The sequence below is a fragment of the Ascaphus truei genome, chromosome 1, assembly GCF_040206685.1.
Source record: "Ascaphus truei isolate aAscTru1 chromosome 1, aAscTru1.hap1, whole genome shotgun sequence".
Classification (NCBI taxonomy): domain Eukaryota; kingdom Metazoa; phylum Chordata; class Amphibia; order Anura; family Ascaphidae; genus Ascaphus; species Ascaphus truei.
In genome coordinates, this window is record NC_134483.1 from 506670150 (window position 1) to 506690567 (window position 20418).

At 41.0% G+C, this 20418-nt stretch overlaps 1 protein-coding gene across 4 annotated transcripts in view; it reads left to right on the top strand.

Moving 5' to 3' along the window:
• Positions 1-20418, top strand: part of SH3TC1 (SH3 domain and tetratricopeptide repeats 1) — a 67937-nt gene that overhangs the window by 44240 nt on the left and 3279 nt on the right. The window contains exons 10-17 of one of the 4 annotated variants that reach the window (XM_075569948.1): positions 4061-4194; positions 5353-5388; positions 7875-9569; positions 11151-11331; positions 13624-13774; positions 16921-17043; positions 18648-18798; positions 19626-19822. In XM_075569948.1, coding sequence (XP_075426063.1) covers positions 4061-4194; positions 5353-5388; positions 7875-9569; positions 11151-11331; positions 13624-13774; positions 16921-17043; positions 18648-18798; positions 19626-19822 — 2668 coding nt within the window. Of the gene's footprint in view, positions 1-4060; positions 4195-5352; positions 5389-7874; positions 9570-11150; positions 11332-13623; positions 13775-16920; positions 17044-18647; positions 18799-19625; positions 19823-20418 lie in introns of those variants that run through there. The other 3 variants (XM_075569968.1, XR_012787952.1, XM_075569957.1) reach the window with 3 other exon arrangements.

The following is a 20418-nucleotide window of genomic DNA, read 5'->3' on the forward strand; positions in this document are numbered from 1 at the left end:
CAACTATTTAAACAGCTTTCTACACTGTACTATAATTAAATCATTAACAAAACATTGCCATCCTCTACTTTATAGAGTGTTGTAGTAAATAGAGTAGTGTTAACAGAATAAACTACAGCATATGACAGAAATTTCAAGATTTAAATAAACATCACAACTTAAAGCAACAAAACGTGAAAAAGTCTATTTAAAAAAAATGAATCTGTTCTGTAATATTAGATAATACTGTCTGCATTTTTGTTTTTAAACTCCTAATGCTATTTTTAATGATTTTTATAATGTACTGATCATCCTTTGGCTGCTTAGCAACATTTAGAAAATCATATCCACTTACACTTTTGAAACAGGATCTAACACACACCTTTTTGAGCTCTGCACTTTAGCAACAAAGTATCACAAACAGATCTGTTGCTGTGTTCCAATCAGCAGGTATCTATTACACTGGCGACACACTTTATTCGAACTCGGCTAGTCCCACGAATTCGGGTATACCCGGGTGTATTGAGGTTTGTGACTGTTTTCTGCCCGAGTGCATTGAGTTATTTTCCAGACAGGGATTGAAGCATTTTATTCCCGCTGGCTGCAATACTGCACAGTATATATATATACTGCATTACAATTCATGAATTTATGCCATCTGGTAGACACGCGAAGCATTGCAGCCTATTAAATCCTAATCATTATCATTTAACAGATCAGCCGCCCATCAGCCAGGCATGAACCCAGGCTGGGAAGGCAAATGCAACGGGGCTTGTCAGAGGTGAGGAGCGGCGCATTCCAGGTATCTGCCAGGTACATACTGGGTATTTGCTCGAATAAAGTGTGTCGCAGCAGTACATAGGAAAGCTTCACAATAATGTGTTACACTTGGTAATACACTACCGACACACTTTATTGAAGTGTGGTCGGTACCGCAAGCCGGGAAATCTCCCGGCTTGCTAGTGGCCGCCCCTCGGCGTGCCGCGCGTCATAGACGCGCGGTCACGCGTCATCGGGAGCGTGCGCCCCCTGCACGCGTGTCCAGGGGCTCCCCGAGGGACAGCGGGACAGCGGCAGGGGGTTCCGGGGGACCCAGCGGACCCGGCAGCGGTAGGGAGAGCGCCCCGATCGGAGGGCGCTCTTCCGCTGCTTCGGCGTGCGCCCGTCACACTCGGGCGCGCGCCAGGCTACTGCTGCGGCACAGAACGGGCAAATGCTCGAATAAACTGTGCCGCAGCAGTATAACGTGACATACAGTATAAGCTGCAGCATTTCCCTGACTGCAGCACAAAGTTAGAAAGCGGACATTTCTTTAGGCACACAAGCAGGATTTTTACAGATTTATAACAGGACCGCCAAACGATTGCCAGCTTAGGTAAGAACGTAGAATTATACATTGTCACATGATTTACATATAAAAAATAATAAGAAGAAATAAAGAGGGGAATATAGTATTGCTGCTTTAAGTATATTATCGCCTTGATAATTTTACAAAAATGGACAGCATTGCTGACTGTGTAAAATAGCCTTATATGCTTGGGACCAAATAATGAACATTCTGTAATATGGGGTAATTCCTGATATAAACACACACATCCCTACATAAATTTTTTCAGTTATAAAATGTTTTTGTTTTTTTCTGACTGGCTTCTCCAAAATGGCCATAGTTATCTGCTGGCTTTCAGTGCCATTGTATTTAGCCAAGCAGCTTAAAGGTGCTTTACTGCTTACCACCATATACAATGGAGTTATAACACAATGAAAGCCATCTTGTTTTTCAGAGATGTACAGTAATAACATACTGTAGTTCATTTAGGCACCAAACAAAATTGTTAAAAGCACAGTAATAACTCATAGAAATTAAAATGCATACTGTATTAAGACTGCTAATGGCTCATAGCTAAGGCCGCGATTATAGTGGCGGCGTGCGCGCGCATGCGCAAGCACCACGCGAACAACAGGCCTCTTCTTATAGACGCCACCCATAGAGCACAAGACCGCACACGCGATTCTCGGCAAGACATAAACTTTTGTCTTTGCCGCGTCACGGCGAGGTCACGTGCGCAATTCAGCCAAAGAGGGCAAACTGCTCATGTGATGTCACGGCCATGACTCCGCCACACCTCCCGGTCGCCGCGGACTTCCGTGCGAGCGGCAGGCGCGCGTGACGGGGTGGAGACAAGAACAATGGATTTCTGTTCTAAGACTTCCCACAAAACTGTCTTTGCATTAATATTGCAATATTACAGAAAACCATAGGAATCATGGAAAGTGCAGCTAAGAAGCATAATAAGGGCTAAATAAATAGAATATAAACACGTTTAAAACAGGCAATCAAAGTGGCACTTTAATTGAAATCTAATTACCTAAGCTGCCGATCGATTAGTTCTCCAATGATCGATGAGCACAGATCCTGCTTCCCAGGGTTCTCTAAATAGCTGCCTTTCAATATCAATCTTACAGTCAGTGTAACTCAGCAGCTACAATGTATTCTTATATTACTACAGTAACATTATCTAGTGTTACAATTTGCAGCTCAAACTGCTGGGAATATTGGCAACAAATTATCCCTAACAGGAAAGTGTTGCAAAGAGCTTGCACTGCTGGGGAGGTGTGCTAAAGCCTGCAATAGAAATCAAAGGATGTGCAGCATAGTAAAACCCATTACACATGGCATTGAGAGTTGAATTAAAAAAAAAAGTAGTAAGTATCTAATAATATAGAACTGGTTAATTTAAAAAAAAGAAAAAACTAGAAAAAAAACATGTAAGATATTTAATTAATTGGAGAGAGAGAAGAGAGAGAGAGAGAGAGAGAGAGATTAATTAATTGATTGATTGATTGATTATAGTGGCTCTCCACTAAAATTGGTGTGCTGCCTGAGTGCATGAACTGCAAAAGAATTGGGAATAGTACAATAATACCAGGCACTCCAGGTCTTGTGAAAGGAGCCTTTCTCAATGAATGTGCTTATCCAGTCCATCATGCAGACACATCCTGACATATCACCTTCTTCAGGGGTGAAAGAAACATCGGGATATGTTTGCATGATGCATTGAATCAACAGATTTTCCTTGTACTCCCTGTGCTGGTATTTTGATCACCTTGGTTATGTATGTGTGTATGTCTTTATTTATACTGCGCCAGTAATGTAAATAGCGCTTCACAGCAGTAATACACGTGACAATCATATAAATAATATAAATAACACATAAAGGGGAGAAGTGTTTAAGATAAAAGTACCATTTAGGTAAAGGAGTCCCTGCTCCGAAGAGCTTACAGTCTAATTGGTTGGTAGGAAGAGCATACAGAGACAATAGGAGGGCGTTCTGGTGCGTCTGCAGGGGGCCAAGGTTTATGTATGTGTTGTTAATTATCAGCTATGGAGCAACTCATTAATGGCTTCTATTGTTTACCTTTACCCTGCACCATCTACCCTTCTGCTGAGGTATACTACCTACTGCTGCAGCAGCTTTTATTCTTACATTTGCCGGCGGCAGGCCGGGATCTACTCCGGCTGGCGCCGGGTCTAGACCGCGCGCCGCCGCATATTCCCCGTTCACCCCCTCCACTCCGTGCGCATTTTTGTCCCCCTTCCCGACCCCGAACCCGGCGCCTGCTGTGCCCCTCTGCTTCCCCGCACCCCCGCTTACCTCACTTCAAACTCAAGGGGTGTCGGAGAAGCCGGGCGCGCACGTGATGGTGACGTCACAGTGACACGCGACAGGCCGCGTCACCACGCTGCCCGCACGCATCCAGCCGTGCGGGCAACATTAGAATAAACTGTGATGCCACTGTAGTTTGTGCGGCCATTATGTTTACAATATATATGAACATTTTTTTTTTAACTACACCCTTAAGGTTTAAATATAATTGTCTAAGAGAACTGAGATCCTAAATCATTATTACAGTGTACCATTAATTGACTTTCTTCAACACCCCCAAACAACAGCAGATAAACTGCTACTGTGAAATGTGCTTTTCCTTGCCTTTTTTTTTTTTTTTAGAGATGGTTACAAGAATCATAGATTCAATATTCCCCCATGTTTCGAGGAATAAAATTATTTTCTAATGTATCTAGGCACGACAACATGGCAGTTCTAATAGATGAAGAAGAAACGTTTTCCAAAAGAAAAGAAGATTTTGATTTAGAAGATGCAATGAATCTACTACAGAAGATATCCAATTCAGATGTGTGCAATGTTTATAGAGTGGGTAAGGAATAGTCTTAATATCAGTACTCTAGTACAGATGCAGCGGGCGTTATTTTAAGGCATCACGGCACTGTTTTCCTGTGCGCTGCTGTACTCCACGTGGCATGAACGCGGCCAATCGCCCCAGGCATGCGTGTTTATCGCGGTTGCTTTGTTTGAATTTTATGGATTGTGTGCAATTATATGCAATGAAATGAATGAATTTTAATGTGTACAGTACTGTGCTACTGTGTCAATTTCAGGTGTTTAAAAGCCAGAACACTAAAAGGCCACTTTATGCACTCGCCTGCACTCGCGTCTTAAGGCGGTACGGTTGGAAGTACTCCCGCGCGATCACATGGGTATTCCAAGGTATACACCACGTGATTTCGTAAAATTATGGCCGCTGCATCTGTACATAATACTTTGTCATTTATCAAAGTTCATTGAGCTTGAATAAGCCACTACAAGCAAGATTCAAAGCTGTTTATATGACATTTATATCACTTTTTTTTGCTAGTTTTCAATATTTAAATCAATAAGGTGTTTGGGTAAAGGTTTTTGATCTTGCCGCCCTCCGTTAGATGAATGGATGGGGTTCTTTCTCATATGGTGCAGGCTATTGAAGAGTAGCTGGGATCTCACTTCTGCCACGTAGTAAAAAGGAGTTAGATATCTTCGGTTGCCTGACTATTCCAATAAAGTCTTACACAAGACATTTTAGCATAATATACTGTTTATTTGCAACCTGCAGTATCTTATGTTAAAATGTCTTGTGTAAGACCTTATTGAAATAGTCAGGCAACCAAAGATATCTAACTCCTTGTGTTACTACGTGGCAGAAGTGAGATCCCAGCTACTCTTCAATAGCCTACACCTTTATGAGAAAGAACCCCATCCATTCACCCAGCGGAGTGCGGCAAGATCAAAAACCTTCACCCAAACACCCTATTAATGTGAACATTTTAGAAATGGATACTATTTAGCAAATATCTCCAGTTACCCTTGCTCGTGAGAATATAACTCAGGTTAACATGAAAAAAGAAACTTGTTGATGTGTGGTATAAATTAGGAATAATTACTATAAAATATCAATAAAATAGAGAATAATCAGTAAAGTGGTGGTTGCATCCTTAAATGTCCTCAACATTCTTATCTTTTTTTTAATATTTTTATTCAGATGAACTAGAAGAAATTAAATTGACCAAAAGTAGAGGTAAGATGTAAATTGCTGCGCTTTACTACCACTGTATGTAACTCGTCAAAAATATGTATTTATTCGTTTCCTCACCTTGTATACAGTTGGGTTTGTTTTGGGCTATAAGTTTCTCTTTATTGATGAATCAAATGACTATTTTGTCATTAATTTGACAATGAGAATGGATAATACTAATGGGCATTACAACACTTCATTGCAATGAATGTAATTTTATATTATTATATCATATATTATAGTTTGCACCACTGAGTAATGTCTACCCTACATGTTTAGTAAGACAAACCACCTGACGCAGGAATTATTTTAACTTTTCACTACCTACTATAAGTAAAATCCCCTTAAGAGAAGAATTTGCCACTTTGATCTCTAAGTGTAAGGCTGCACTTATAGTTCCGGCGACAGCGATGCTACGTCGCGGCAAAACAAATGTATTGTCGCTGTCGCGTGCACTTATAGTAGAAGCAACGTGACAGAGCGACGGCTTGGTCATGATCATTGGAAGTCAAATCAATTTGATATTTCCAGTGACCGCAGCCTGACGTCACTGTCGTTGGCGACGGCACTATAAGCGCAGCCTAAATGTGCAGTATCAGGCACAATAGGAGAAGTTAGCAAGGACAATGCAATTAGATATATGAATATGTATTTTGGGGACTTTTTTGTAAAGGCAACTCATTTGCTATGTGAGGTGGCCGACACATCTCAGGTCCATGGCTGTGCATCAAATGTAAAAAGGCGGATAAACTTAATGTTCAATTTTAATCAAAATTGTTACAGGAAATGCTGCCACAGGACAAGGACAGATTTCTTATTGAGATGGTGAGCGCATAGAAGAAGAGAAGATAAGATAAATACTTCATATATATAATCCACTACCTGGAACAAGCATAGCACAGGGAATGGATATTGAATAATCAAAAAATGGCTATGCCAATTTTTACTCACACAGGCAAGTGTGAGCCAGTCTTGTCAAGGTATCTTTTTGCAGAGATCCACTTCAGGGGATAGTACCCGAAACTGATGTGTAGGTTCCTGATAGAAGCAGTTCACTCCCTCCGGTATACTGCAAACAGGGGCGAAAACGCTCGGTGATTAAAAGGTAATTTATTGAAACAACAAGTAAGTTTGCCAAACTTACATGCACAGTGCAGCACTTCCGGCATCCGTCTCCGTCATAATAGCTCATGCGGGGACTCCCTTGCTGCCGCGTCCGGTCGCAGGGGCTGCAAATTAGTTCTTCCTCGGGAGATACGGTGGCCTTCAGTGGTCACGAACAGGACACAATGCCAACACAGGACTACGCGTTTCGCGAGTACGTCCCGACCTGACGAAGCCACCGTATCTCCCGAGGAAGAACTCATTTGCAGCCCCTGCGACCGGACGCGGCAGGAAGGGAGTCCCCGCATGAGCTATTATGACGGAGACGGATGCCGGAAGTGCTGCACTGTGCATGTAAGTTTTGCAAACTTACTTGTTGTTTCAATAAATTACCTTTTAATCACCGAGCGTTTTCGCCCCTGTTTGCAGTATACCGGAGGGAGTGAACTGCTTCTATCAGGAACCTACACATCAGTTTCGGGTACTATCCCCTGAAGTGGATCTCTGCAAAAAGATACCTTGACAAGACTGGCTCACACTTGCCCGTGTGAGTAAAAATTGGCATAGCCATTTTTTGATTATTCAATACCCATTCCCTGTGCTATGCTTGTTCCACGCAGTGGATTATATATATATTATATATCTTCTCTTCTTCTTCTATGCGCTCACCACCTCGATAAGAAATCTGTGTTTGTGGAGATCAAGGACGGATCTCTTAAAGGTTAAGCTGCAGTTCCAAAGGGCCAGTATACTATTTTGTTTGTTTTTAGGCTCTAACGCATGTCTGTATAAATATACATCTGTATCAGTGTGATTATAAGTGTGACAGGGGAGCGCCATAGATCTTTTACACAGGGCAAGGACGTACAGTATATAACTAGTTACATGCTTAATTCTGCTCAAAACCTCAATTTGTAAAAAAAAAAAAAAAAAGGCCCTGACGTGTCATAATACTACAGTAATGTTATTTCAACTTTTATTAAAATGAATACAGAGCATGTGATTATTGTCTCTGTGTGGACCAACATTTTACAATATAATCGTCAGTGATTAAATGTTCAACCAATTGCACACATACGGTATACATATCTTGCAATGAGGGCCATGCAGAGTAATAACTGGTTTAGTAATATGCTATGTTACCCCCTGGGGGTCAGAGTTGTTAGATAAATACATACACAAATAAATAAATAATGAAATATGATAACAAGTGTGCTGAATAACCAACAACTTGCTTAATGCGGACTTTCTTTATGTATACTCAAATATGTAATAATAATTCTGAATGTATGTCTATTTCTTATTTATATTATTTCTTTTGATAAAATATTTTATTATTATTTCTTTTTTTCACGCTCACTTTCCGTGCTCCCCATGACCCCCAGAAACATTCAGCCCGATACCTAATGTTGAAGCAAATGCATTGAAGCAAAAGATGGAGGCGTTTTTAGTAACATCCAACAAGAGTCAGCTTAGTCCTGAAGCCACTGGTGTTATGCAAGATAATAATACCAACCCTTCAATCAGATTGAGTCAGAGTTCATGTGAAGAAGATGAGGACCCGAGTTTTTCCATACACGAGGAAGAAGAGAAGCACGGGTCTGAGACACTGCAGTCATTACTGCTGTTCTTAAACAGTGACAAATATCTGCCAGGTTTCAAAAACCTTTATGACATATCGTATTCTTTTTTACATACCTCATTTAATGGTTATCGTAAAGAAGAAGAATTGGTTAGGTATCTCAGCATGGCACGAGAGGCTGCAAAAAAGGCAAACATGACCTGGGCCTTGACAAGGATTTGCTTTCTTTTGGGCAGACTATGTACCAAGAGGCACAAATTCTCCCAAGCTCGAGTTTACTTTGAAGAGGCCATGGGAGTTCTAAAGGGCGATTTTGGTGACCTTTTTCTCATTGGTGCCGTTTACATGAACTTGACTGCCATCTACCTGAAACAGAAGTACAACGAGAAATGTATTCACATGATTGACAAGGTAGCTTCTCTCCTCATGGGAATGCAAAACTATATTAGTAGCACGGAAATGGAATCAGAAATACTCAAATACACTCTAAAGAAGGTAATATTGAGCCAAGACCAATACAGCGAAGCAAGAGCTTGTCTTCTTTTGGCAAAGCATTACACCAAGTTAAGAAAATGCAGTGAAGCGTTACCATTTGTAGAGCGACTGCAGGTTTTAAACAATAGACTGGGCTCAAACAAGTGCTCTTTATCAAGGTCCTACTTTCAGCTGGCAGACATTTACAGTCAGAAGTGTTTGCCGCACGTGTCATTGAGCTGTATTAAAGTGCTTTCTCATGGTCCTTCCAGCTTCATGGATTCTTTGAGAAGAGTGAATTTCATCATTGAAAATGCTTCCGAGCTCTGTGGAATAAAAAGAGGAAGACAGATATTTCCCACCCAAATTGCATACTACTTAAGACAAGCACTTTCATCAGCAGTCACTGAACAAGAGCAAAGGCTCTGCACTTCTATATATCTTAGTTTATCTGAACTATGCACTTACCATAAGGAATATAACAAGGCTAAAATGTATATCATGAAGGTAGTTGACAGCAGCATTTCCATTGATATACAATCCAGGGTGGATATTTTGGTTGCACTTGCATTTTTATACATACTTGACAGAGAAAACACTGTGGCTCTGGATATTTTAAACACTGTTGTGAAGTTGTGTTGTTGCACAGCGCACCAACGGGGGATTATACATAACATGAGTGCAATTGCCTTGCGAAGAATAAACAAGATAAAAGAAGCTGCTGAGCATTACTGCAAAGCTCTACAAATTTCAAGAGAGGTGGACCTTATGCAAAACCAAGCTGCTGCTTTGGCCAACTTTGGAACATTGTGTTTGCATTTGAGTGCCCGTATTTTGGCAGAGCACTACTTAGTTAAATCTGTCACTATTTACTCACAACTTCCAAACTTAGATTATGGAATTGACTTTATTCAGGTGCTGCTTATACTCGGACATTATTACATCAGTGGGATCAATAAAGAAAATGGAAGGTTTTATTATGAATGGGCGTTTCTTGTGGCAATGGCAACAAAGCATTTACAAAGTATGTATGTTTTTATTTTTTTACTTATACGGTATTGTCTAGTTGCAAGTGTATTTCCTTTTTTGGTTAGTGACACATGTAGTAATTGTATTACTTGGCTTGGAGACCAGCCCTTATAACCTTTGATCGGGATGATTATAAAGTAAATCCAAAGTAAAATTCTGTCGATTTGTAATGAATGAATGAATTACATTCATTGGCATTTCTTATTGAGCATAACAACCCCTACCCCTACTATATACAATATAACTATAGACTGTAATTTGAGATATAATGAGAAAGGGGAATGAAGCTACAGTTTGAGCCCATTCAGCTGTGTCAATCCCATCGCATGGCTTCAAGATAATATAAAACTAATATAAAACCTATACACAGAGAAACATTTTGAAAATCCATTTTGTTATTAGTAGTAAGCAATTGTCTGTTTCTTTGTCACTTGGGTGAAGTATAATAATGCTTGCAGACAGCGGTTAAGGAATGTCCTGTGCCATTTCTCCTGTGAATGTCCATTTTTGTAAAATCAACTAATCAGCCCAGTGTGAGGTGGCAAACACCTCTCAAGTCCACAGCTGTGCATCAAATCTAAAAAGGTTGATAACATCACTCAACCTTATGTACCCCAGGCTGAGTGATGTCATCAGGAACATCAGTGACATTAGCAAGGCTCATTTGCTGTGTGAGATTCCTCTAGCATAGTATATTTATCGTTACCGTACTACCAACACTTCATCATCAGGTCATAGTCATACGTTGCAGATTTGGCAAGATAAATTGTATCTTCCAATGACTTAATTACTGTACATGTTTTCTGAATTTTCTTTAATGTATCTTCATATTACTTTGATAAGAACTTGTGATCTCTGGTGGCATCCATTTGAATATGCAGCAAGATTGAAATGGCTTTTTCATTATTTTATATATTTGATCTTTTGTACAAAAATCCTCATTAACAAAACCATTAATTGACATTTCCATACCTTATGCTATAAAGGGTCATGTGGTGGTTTAATACCATAATGGCAATGCATGTTTCAAATGGTTGATTACCACTTGCTGAATGACTGTTAATAATCATTAACGGCCAAATGACCAAGAACTCCTCTACTTAGATTCTCTTACTGCATGCTATTTTTGGCTGAGAGCTCATACTTTATCCTTAGGTCTTTATTTCCCTTAATAACTCTCTGGGCCCTTTTGCCTCAATACTCCATCTCTCCTCATTGTCTCTGCTACATTCCTTTCTTGCCTTACATTGATGGCTGATCAGAGCTGCAGAAAACTAACTGCAACTTGTCTTGAAACTAGGAACTTATGTAATCAATAATTAATATATGTTTCTTTATTAAGCATTGTCGAAAATATGAGGCCACCAATGTAGTTTTGGTCGTGCTCACAGATAAGGAAACAGATTATGGATCACAGCATGGCATGGATTTCTGAAAGGAAATGTATGAGATCTAGGACCTTGATAAATGTTAAGGGTCAAGGATGGGTTAAGATCAAAATTAGATGATAGGATAGATGACTTTGTTAAATGTGATTTTAAAGTTTTATTTATGTGCTTTTGTCTTTTTTGAATAGGTCAACTACAAGCCATTCAACTACTTTGCCATTTCTACAATACAGTTGTAATTAATGAAGCACAGTGCATTATCTACAACGAATACCAGCTCTCATTAGCTAGGAAAATGACTGACAAAGTGTTGGAGGGACAAGTTTTGGAAACCATTAGTCAACTGTATTTATCCTTAGGTACTGAAAGGTAAGAAAATCCATTTTGTGTATTCCTGGACATTTTAGGAAGCTTCATGTTGATTTTGGAGTGGATATAAAAACTGCCAAATGTTGCTGATTTATGTAGATTTTCACATTTTAAAGCTAGAATAAATATATAGAAACAGATTTTTAAAGCAGTGCTAAAGATTAGTGCACTGGAATGGTTTCCAAGTTGTGCATAGGTTTGTCAGGTGTTCGGTATTGAACCGGACAGCCCGGTATTTGGTTACTCTGTCCGGTAAACAATGAGAGATAATACCGGACATGTATGTGTCCGGTATTACCTCTCTGGGCTTAGTAACCAATTGTGGGATTTCACCTGAGAAGTGATAGAGCAGGGCTGCTGCTGCTGCTGCTAGGGGGCTGGGCAGCTTCCTCCATCCCGATTGGCTGCTGTGTAATGCAGCCAATCAGGAGGAGGTGGCAGGAGCCTTGGGGATGGGGCCAAAGAGCGGAGGAAAAGTATAGAGTAGAGAGGGGTGAGGCTGTTTCCTGTGTCCCATGTCCTGTGTGTCCTGCCTGTGTCCTGTGTGTATTTGTTATATTTTGCCCTGGTGTGTGTGTGTGTGTGTGTGTGTGTGTGTGTGTGTGTGTGTGTGTGTGTGTGTGTGTGTGTGTGTGTGTGTGTGTGTGTGTGTATTTGTACTTATACTGTTTTGTGTGTGTGTGTGTTTTCTCTGGCTGTCCTGTGGGGGTGATAATGACAGGAGGGTGTTGAGAGAATGAAGGGAGGGGGTGAGAGAGGATGAAGGGAGGGGTTGAGAGAGGATGAAGTGAGGGGGGTGAGAGGATGAAGGGAGGGAGATGAGAGGATGAAGGGAGGGGTTGAGAGAGGATGAAGTGAGGGGGGGGGTGAGAGGATGAAGGGAGGGAGATGAGAGGATGAAGGGAGGGGTTGAGAGAGGATGAAGTGAGGGGGGGGGGTGAGAGGATGAAGGGAGGGGGATGAAGGGAGGAGGGATGAGAGAGGATCAAGGGAGGGGGGATGAGAGAGGATGAAGGGGGTGGTGAGAGAGGTTGAAGGGAGGGGGGATGAGAGAGGATGAAGGGAGGGGGGATGAGAGGGGATAAAGGCAGGGGGTATGATAGAGGATAAAGGCAGAGGGGTGAGAGGATCAAGTGAGGGGATTAGAGAGGATCAAGGGAGGGGGGATGAGAGAGGATGAAGGGGAGGGGGTGAGAGGACGAGGGGTATGGGAGGGTGAGAAGATAAGGGGAGAGAGAGGATGAGGAGGGGTGCATCAGTCTTGGAATTTGTGAGAGGAGCATTAAGATTAGTATTGCTCACCATGTATTTTATGACTGAAGGTCAGTTATTTATACATGATCTGACCATTACGTCATTTGTTCTAAATTTCACTCCAAGTATTCACTAATTGGCACTATTTAATATTCTATTTCCTAAAAAAATCCTTGAAAGGGCACTCCCTCCCAAGACCCCTCCCCAGATTTTTTACGAAACACAATATAAAGTGGTACAAATTGGTGAATACTTGGAGTGAAATTTAGAAAAAATTACATAACAGTCAGGTCATTTATAAATAACATTCTTCCTCACCAACGATTCTCGTGCGTGTCGCACCTCTCACCATTTTGTCCAGTATTTTTGGACAAGCCACCTGGCAACCCTAGGTGTGCACCATTTAATAAATCCAGACCATAGAATTTTGTCCACCATTAAAATAATATATAATAAAGCAGCAGTACCCCAAAATATATCAAATATCAAGCATGTTTATTACTCACATCCAACATCCGACCCTCATACTAGGGGTCTTCCTCTGATTCCTTGCCATTTTTGTTACTAAAATTCCTTTTCACACCTGCGCTCCAACCTTAATGTATATGCCACAATTTTAAAGTTCTCTAATTAAAACAATGCTTTAATAAAGCCGCTTAAATATTAAATATTTTGCTTCCACCAGTATGCGACAGGATGCAACATGAGGGATCCCCGGTTCAGCAGATATTTAACATCTTTGTTACAGCAAAATTGTGAAGTAAGATGGCGAGTAACTAATCCTCAACATGTTGCTGCTACTGGTTCATGGTGTTAGATAAAACACCTTGACACTAGACACTAAGGCACAGGTCCCTGCCCCGTGGAGCTTACAATCTATGTTTTTGGTGCCTGAGGCACTGGGAGATAAAGTGACTTTCCCAAGGTCACAAGGAGCTGACACCAGGAATTGAACCAGGTTCCCCTGCAACAATCTCAGTGTCAGTCAGTGTCTTTACTCACTGGGCCACTCCTTCTCCCTTCTCTCTTTTCTCTCAGAGCCTGCAAATCAGCTCTGGAATATACCAAAAGAAGTCTTGGCATTTTTATAGATCTTCAAAACAAGGAAAAAGAGGCTTATGCATGGCTCCGGGCTGGAAAGATTTACTATATTCTAGGCCAGAATGAATTAGTGGAACTCTATATTCAGGTACAGTAAATTCAATGAATTCCCACATAGTTGTACAGTCATTTGGTATTTTTGCACTGTGAAAGTTGCATAACAAATACACTCGTTTGACTCATTTATATAAATGTAAGAAATATAGGCAGAGATCATGATATTATTCAACTGAAGACAATATATAGTTGACAATATATGAATGAAGAACGCATGTAAGAACATATTTTTGACTAATTCAAATGTACCAAACTTTATATACTCTCTTTAAGCATAAAGTATAACAGAGAAATATAAAATTTGATGGCAGACAAGAACCACTTTTGCCCACCAAGTATATTCCAATTTTCCTATCTGCTGTAAAAACTCAGACCCTATTTGATCGTTGGCTTTCTTTACATTTAGGATTTCTTTATTTGTTTTTATCCCAAGCTTTGTTTTAATTCCATTAAAGCAGGTGTAAAATCAAGGAATAAAATAATAATAATATTGTTATATAACAGCAGATTTATTGATCAAGTGGCCAACAGGGAAAGTAAAAAATAATGTCTGCACAGAGCTTATATTAACAAATATGGGCGGTTATAATGCAACATCAGCGATAATAAATAGGTGGCACAGAGAATAGAAAAAAATACTGATTACACAGAAAAACAACTAATATTCATGAGTTATATGTTTTCCTAATTTCAACAACCTATTTCTAAGAATTGACACTTGTGGTTAGCCATTTTGTGATAAGAAACTTATCTACACACTGCAGTAGCCCCGCACCCATGCCTCCTCAACAGTGCAATACAAAATACAATAGTCTTGACTCCATTTTGTCTAACTCTCTCTCAGTGCCCCTTCCTAATCACCCCAATATCCACACAGGGGTTCTCAACTCCAGTCCTCAAGACCCCCCAACAGGTCAAGTCTTCAACTGAGCCACCTGTGCTGTAGCAGGGATATCCTTAAAACCTGACCTGTTGGGGGGGGGGGGGTGGTCTTGAGAACTGGAGTTGAGAACCCCTGCATTAATGTATTGGGCTTGCCAAAAACCTTCCTGTGGAATGGTGCTGCACTTCCTCACATTTCCCTGAGCCTTCCACCCTCCAGCCTCAGAGCATGACCTCTTGTTCTAGGACTTCTCTTGCTATGACACATGCTTCACTCCTGTACTTTGGTGAATCCTTTTCTGTACAGTATTTGAAAGTTGTAATCATAGTCCTCCTTTCTCTTCCAAACTATATATTAAGGTCCTTGAGTCTTTCCTGATAAGTTTTATGATGTAGCCCAGGGGGGCGCAAAGTTTTTTCCCTGTGCCCCCCTGCTGGATGGTTTCCTCACCGCGTGCCCCCCTCCCTCCTCCTCCTTACCTTGATTCCCAGGCGTCTAGCATATAGGCGTCGCCATAGCAACGTCACGTCACATGACCCCGTGGCATCATTCGACGCGTCTCCAGATGCCGGCTGAATCAAGGTAAGTAGGTTTACAGAGGCCCTGCAGCTCCCCCGATGCTTCATTTAAGTGCCTTCAGGAAGCGCGCAGGGCCTCTGTAAACCCCTGCTCCCGTCGGTAATCTCGCGCGCCCCCTGGGGGTCGCGCCCCCACTTTACGCACCGCTGATATAGCCCATTGCACCTTTTTTAGTAGCTCTTGTTTGTACAATCTTCCATTTGTTGATGTCCTTGTGGGGATACTGCATGATCTCTAGAACACAGCGGTCTTGATGAGGTCTATAAATTGGCAAACTTTTCCCCAAACTTCGAATTCACAGCAACAACTGTTATTTTTTCACCTTTTGGAAAGATTTTAAAAAGTAAGAAAAATAGCAAAAGAAAAAAAATACAGTTAAATAACTACATTTGCTAATGAAAACAATTAAAAATGCAGCAATTTTACCACAAAAAAAAGACTACTAAATATAGATTTTCTTGTTTTATCGTACACTTTTGGTAGATATTTTCAGTTTAAATATTCGATCAATCAATAAACGTTTTTTAAAAGTTCTAAAAAAGATTGTGTCACCCATCTCTAGTGAGGTCTTACATATGATCTATAAAGTGAAATGATCACCTCTCTCTTTCTGCTGCTAACACCTTTCCATATGCATCTCTCTATATGCATCTCTCTACGCATTTCATGCCGGAGCACTTTATCAAGGCACCTTGATAAAGTGCCCCGGCATGAAATGCGTAGGTGCGTTCATGTAGTCCCCTTGTTGCTGAAGCCTGCAATAAACTGATCTGTTTATTTGGAATTTGCCCTGGATTTTTCCATTTTTTATCAAGTTTGATCGTTGTTGGCTGTGCTCTGTTATACATCATAACCCCATATCTCTCTAGGTGAATAGCTTTATCTGATAAATCAAAATCCCTCCTCTTCACACCACTTCCTCAACCATGCATTAAAGTCTCCGGTGCGAAGAGTATTGGCAATACCTCACCAAACATCACTGAGGATTCTATATGCCGTAGACCTGTCCCTAGCTCCCTGAATTCTTCCTGCACTGTAATAACTAAATTGCTAGCCAGGTCTACGCAGACTCTTTGACAAAGCGCTACCCATGCTTTGTGCTAACATCCCAAGACTAGCTACACATAGAGGGAGGTACGGTTTTGGAGGTACACATTCTTTTGATTAATATTTTTATTGCATTTCATTCAACATTATTTCATCTGTTGGATTACAGTGCTGTGGATCTTGTTAGGCACGATTTATGATTTGTTTCACCAAACACTAGGCAGACAATTACACGTATTTCCCTCCTAACTTTTTGCCTTAACAATATCCCTCTGGCACCTTACCTCCCCCTTTGCCTCACTATCTGCTCCCAAATTTATACGTCTTACAATGCAATCGCCAAAGATGAGTTGCCTTCTTTTCTGGGATCTTACTTTCCTGACCTATTTATTCAATAAAGTACTGTTACAGATAAAGAAGCCGTTAACATACCCATAACACATTAGAGCAGATAATACACGGCATGCTTTAAAGTGACACTTCAAAGCAACACCTTTCAAAAAACGGTTCCAACATTTGAGGAGAAATCATAATAACTATGATTTTCTAACACATTAAGGGGTTCAGTAACAGATGCTACTTCAAAGTATTCTTGTGTGTTTATAGCAATGTCTCAGTGAGATGCATATTATTTAAACATCAAAATACTGTACCTGTTTTCTTCCCAGGTAGCTCAAAATGTAGCTCTGTGTACTGGAGATCCCAACCTAGGCATGCAGCTGTTTGAGGCTGCCGGGGATATATTTTTCCACGGCACCTGTGACAGAGATAAAGCAATAACTTTCTACAGGGTAATGTATGCCTATTTAATACCTCTAAATTGATACAGATAAGAGAGAGATAGAAAGAGAGAGTCCCAATTTGTTTATATTGCACCCCAAACACCGCTTTAAAAAAACACGGGGAGAGACAAATGTGCGCAAAAAGTGACACACCTGAGATACTTGGAATATCTGCTATCTCCACTCCAGCAAAAACCTATGTTTCCGATTCTTTAATGAGTCATATTAATTTAAGCTTAGACAAGGCAGTACTAACTTAACATGATGTTAAACCTATGCTAACCAACGCCCATTGTTTTTACATATGATTACAGTAGCTTTGCAGATAGGCGTTAACCTGAAGGAAAATAACGTTTGTTAATGATTTTATTAGCACTGAGTTAACGAAGCTTTGTGGTTCTGGGCTCAACTGGGTGACCTGCTGGGATGGGAAGCTAACTGCAGAGAAGCGTGGCTAGAGTAACCATATAGAGGTGATTATGTGAGCAAAGATGTGGTTAATATTTAGAGACACAGCAACATAATTTTTTCCTTCACTCTCTTGATACAAAAAAACAAGAAACACAGCGCACAACGCTCATAGTGCATTAAATGATATCTTTAGTAACCAAAATAAGAAGGTAAGTATTGTGCGTACATAAAACAAAATTTAAACAAGCATTTCAGGGTTATTGTTACCCAAGCACCAACGGACGCCTGTGATGGTCTCGTGGCTCTCTCCTTCTTACTCCAACAACCTCGATGTAGGGCCGGGGTGTCCTGCGGCTTCTCTCACACACACACAGGGCGGCTGTAATGATCCGGCGGATGTCACACAGATCCTCTCCCTCTCGCGCTTCTCCTCTTCCTTCCGGGTCTGACCTCCCGCCGCCGCCGCCGCCGCCGCCTTCAACCAACCAGCTGCGTGACAGGGAGGAAGGGACTAGGCGGGGAGGACTGGATAGTGTACGGTGTGGAGTCTGTGAAGACTCCACACCGTACACTATCCAGTCCTCCCCGCCTAGTCCCTTCCTCCCTGTCACGCAGCTGGTTGGTTGAAGGCGGCGGCGGCGGCGGGAGGTCAGACCCGGAAGGAAGAGGAGAAGCGCGAGAGGGAGAGGATCTGTGTGACATCCGCCGGATCATTACAGCCGCCCTGTGTGTGTGTGAGAGAAGCCGCAGGACACCCCGGCCCTACATCGAGGTTGTTGGAGTAAGAAGGAGAGAGCCACGAGACCATCACAGGCGTCCGTTGGTGCTTGGGTAACAATAACCCTGAAATGCTTGTTTAAATTTTGTTTTATGTACGCACAATACTTACCTTCTTATTTTGGTTACTAAAGATATCATTTAATGCACTATGAGCGTTGTGCGCTGTGTTTCTTGTTTTTTTGTGTGCATTTAGGGGGGACCAGAACCATCCCTGGTGTCACAGCTGCAGACGCTCCATAAATATTCATACTATACACAAGGTCACCTATTTAATTGTATCACATTCATCACGTTATTTATATATTGTTGTTGCGCACTTTTCTTTTGTTCACCTATTTCACTACTCTCTTGATACGACTTTGCATATTCTCAGTTTGATCAATAGCCTCCCTGCTATTTTACCATTTCTACTCATTTTTCAGGACTGCGCTCTTCCACTTGCTGTGAAGACTGAAAATGTGACAGCAGAACTTCAGCTGTGCAACAAACTCACCGAAGTGTTGATGAAAACGAGGAATTACGAAGAGTCGGTGGATCATGCAAAAACAGCACTTGCACTTAGTGTGAGTTTAGGTAAAAGTCATGCGCTCTGGTTCTCGCCAAAATGTCATTCTGTTACATGGACCATATGAAAATGTTAAATGGGCAGAACTTGCAGTATGAGGGCAGCCCAATGGATATCCAATGTTTGTTGCAATTGGGTTTTGTGAAAGTGTTTTGGAGATGGATTACAATGTATTAATGCAGCGGCTGTTATTCGAACACATCACGGCACAGATTTTGAGTTCTCTGCTGTTCCCCACGGAGCATAAACGCGACCAATCGCCCCAGGCACCTGCGCTTATCGCGGATGTTTCGTTTGAATTTCATGGATTCTGTTTCTTCGTTTGCAATAAAATGGATGAATTGTAATGTGTACAGTACTGAGCTACTGTGCTACTGTGTCACTGAGCTACTGTGCTACTGTGTCACTGAGCTACTGTGCTACTGTGCTACTGTGTCACTGTGCTACTGTGCTACTGTGTCACTGAGCTACTGTGTCACTGAGCTACTGTGTCACTGTGCTACTGTGCTACTGTGCTACTGTGTCACTGTGCTACTGTGCTACTGTGCTACTGTGCTACTTAAAATTCATTTTTCTGCACTCGCTGCGCTCGCATCTTAGTGCGGGAAGGCTGGAATTCATCCCGCGGTTTGATATCGGGATTCCGATGTACATGACGCGTGAAGTGTTCGAATAACGGCCGCTGCATCAGTAGATGATTTGAATCCTGATAACAGCGACAAATATATACTGTATTCTTCTCTTTAACATGAAAGTAAAATAAGAATAAGATGTTTTCCAATAAATATATGTATGTTTTTATTACTTGAAAAAAAAACATTGTTTGTTTTTCTAGGAAATCAGCTGAATGAAAGAGTTGCATATCACAGACTAGGTGTAATATACTGTAAGTTGGGTCAGTGTGAACTTGCAGAGCATTTTTACCTGAAGGCGCTCTCTCTCTGCTCATCTCCCATGGAACTGGAAGAGGAAGCGCTGTACTACCTGAAGGTTTATCTGATCCTTGGGGACATGATATTTTATGATCTTAAGGTGAGAAAAATATCCAGACTTTTGTTTAGAATTATATACCTTTGGGAGTTATGTATTAAAGTTTCCAAGCTGCAAAAGCAAAGCACAACTGGACCAAAAATATGCACCAGATTTGTTAAAGCAAAGCAAAAAAATCTAATTTTTCATATATTATCCTTTAATAAATCGGATGCTGTTTTTCTGCCGCAGTTAGGTCCCATTTTTGTAGCCAAAACAATTTGATACATAGCCCCTTCACATTGTACCAGAAAGTGAGGGGCAAATTATTAAAATAACTATATTCTTCATTTTTTTTTAAAGGTACAGTAGTCTTGATTTGTATTATAATTCCATACTAAATGGAATACATACTTTTGAGGAAGGTCACCCAAGATATACAGTGTGTTTAAAAGTGTGTTTAAAGAGTGTTGCTGGAAGTTGTCTTAAATGCAAATGTAACACAAATATTATACATCTAAACAAACATATAAATGCTTCCACTTCATGGCAAACCCCACTGAGGTGTATGTATCCCTGTCCCACTCACTTTATACTCCATTTCAAAACCGGAGCAGAAGCATTGTGCACTTATATAATCTGGCACAATCGGGTCACAT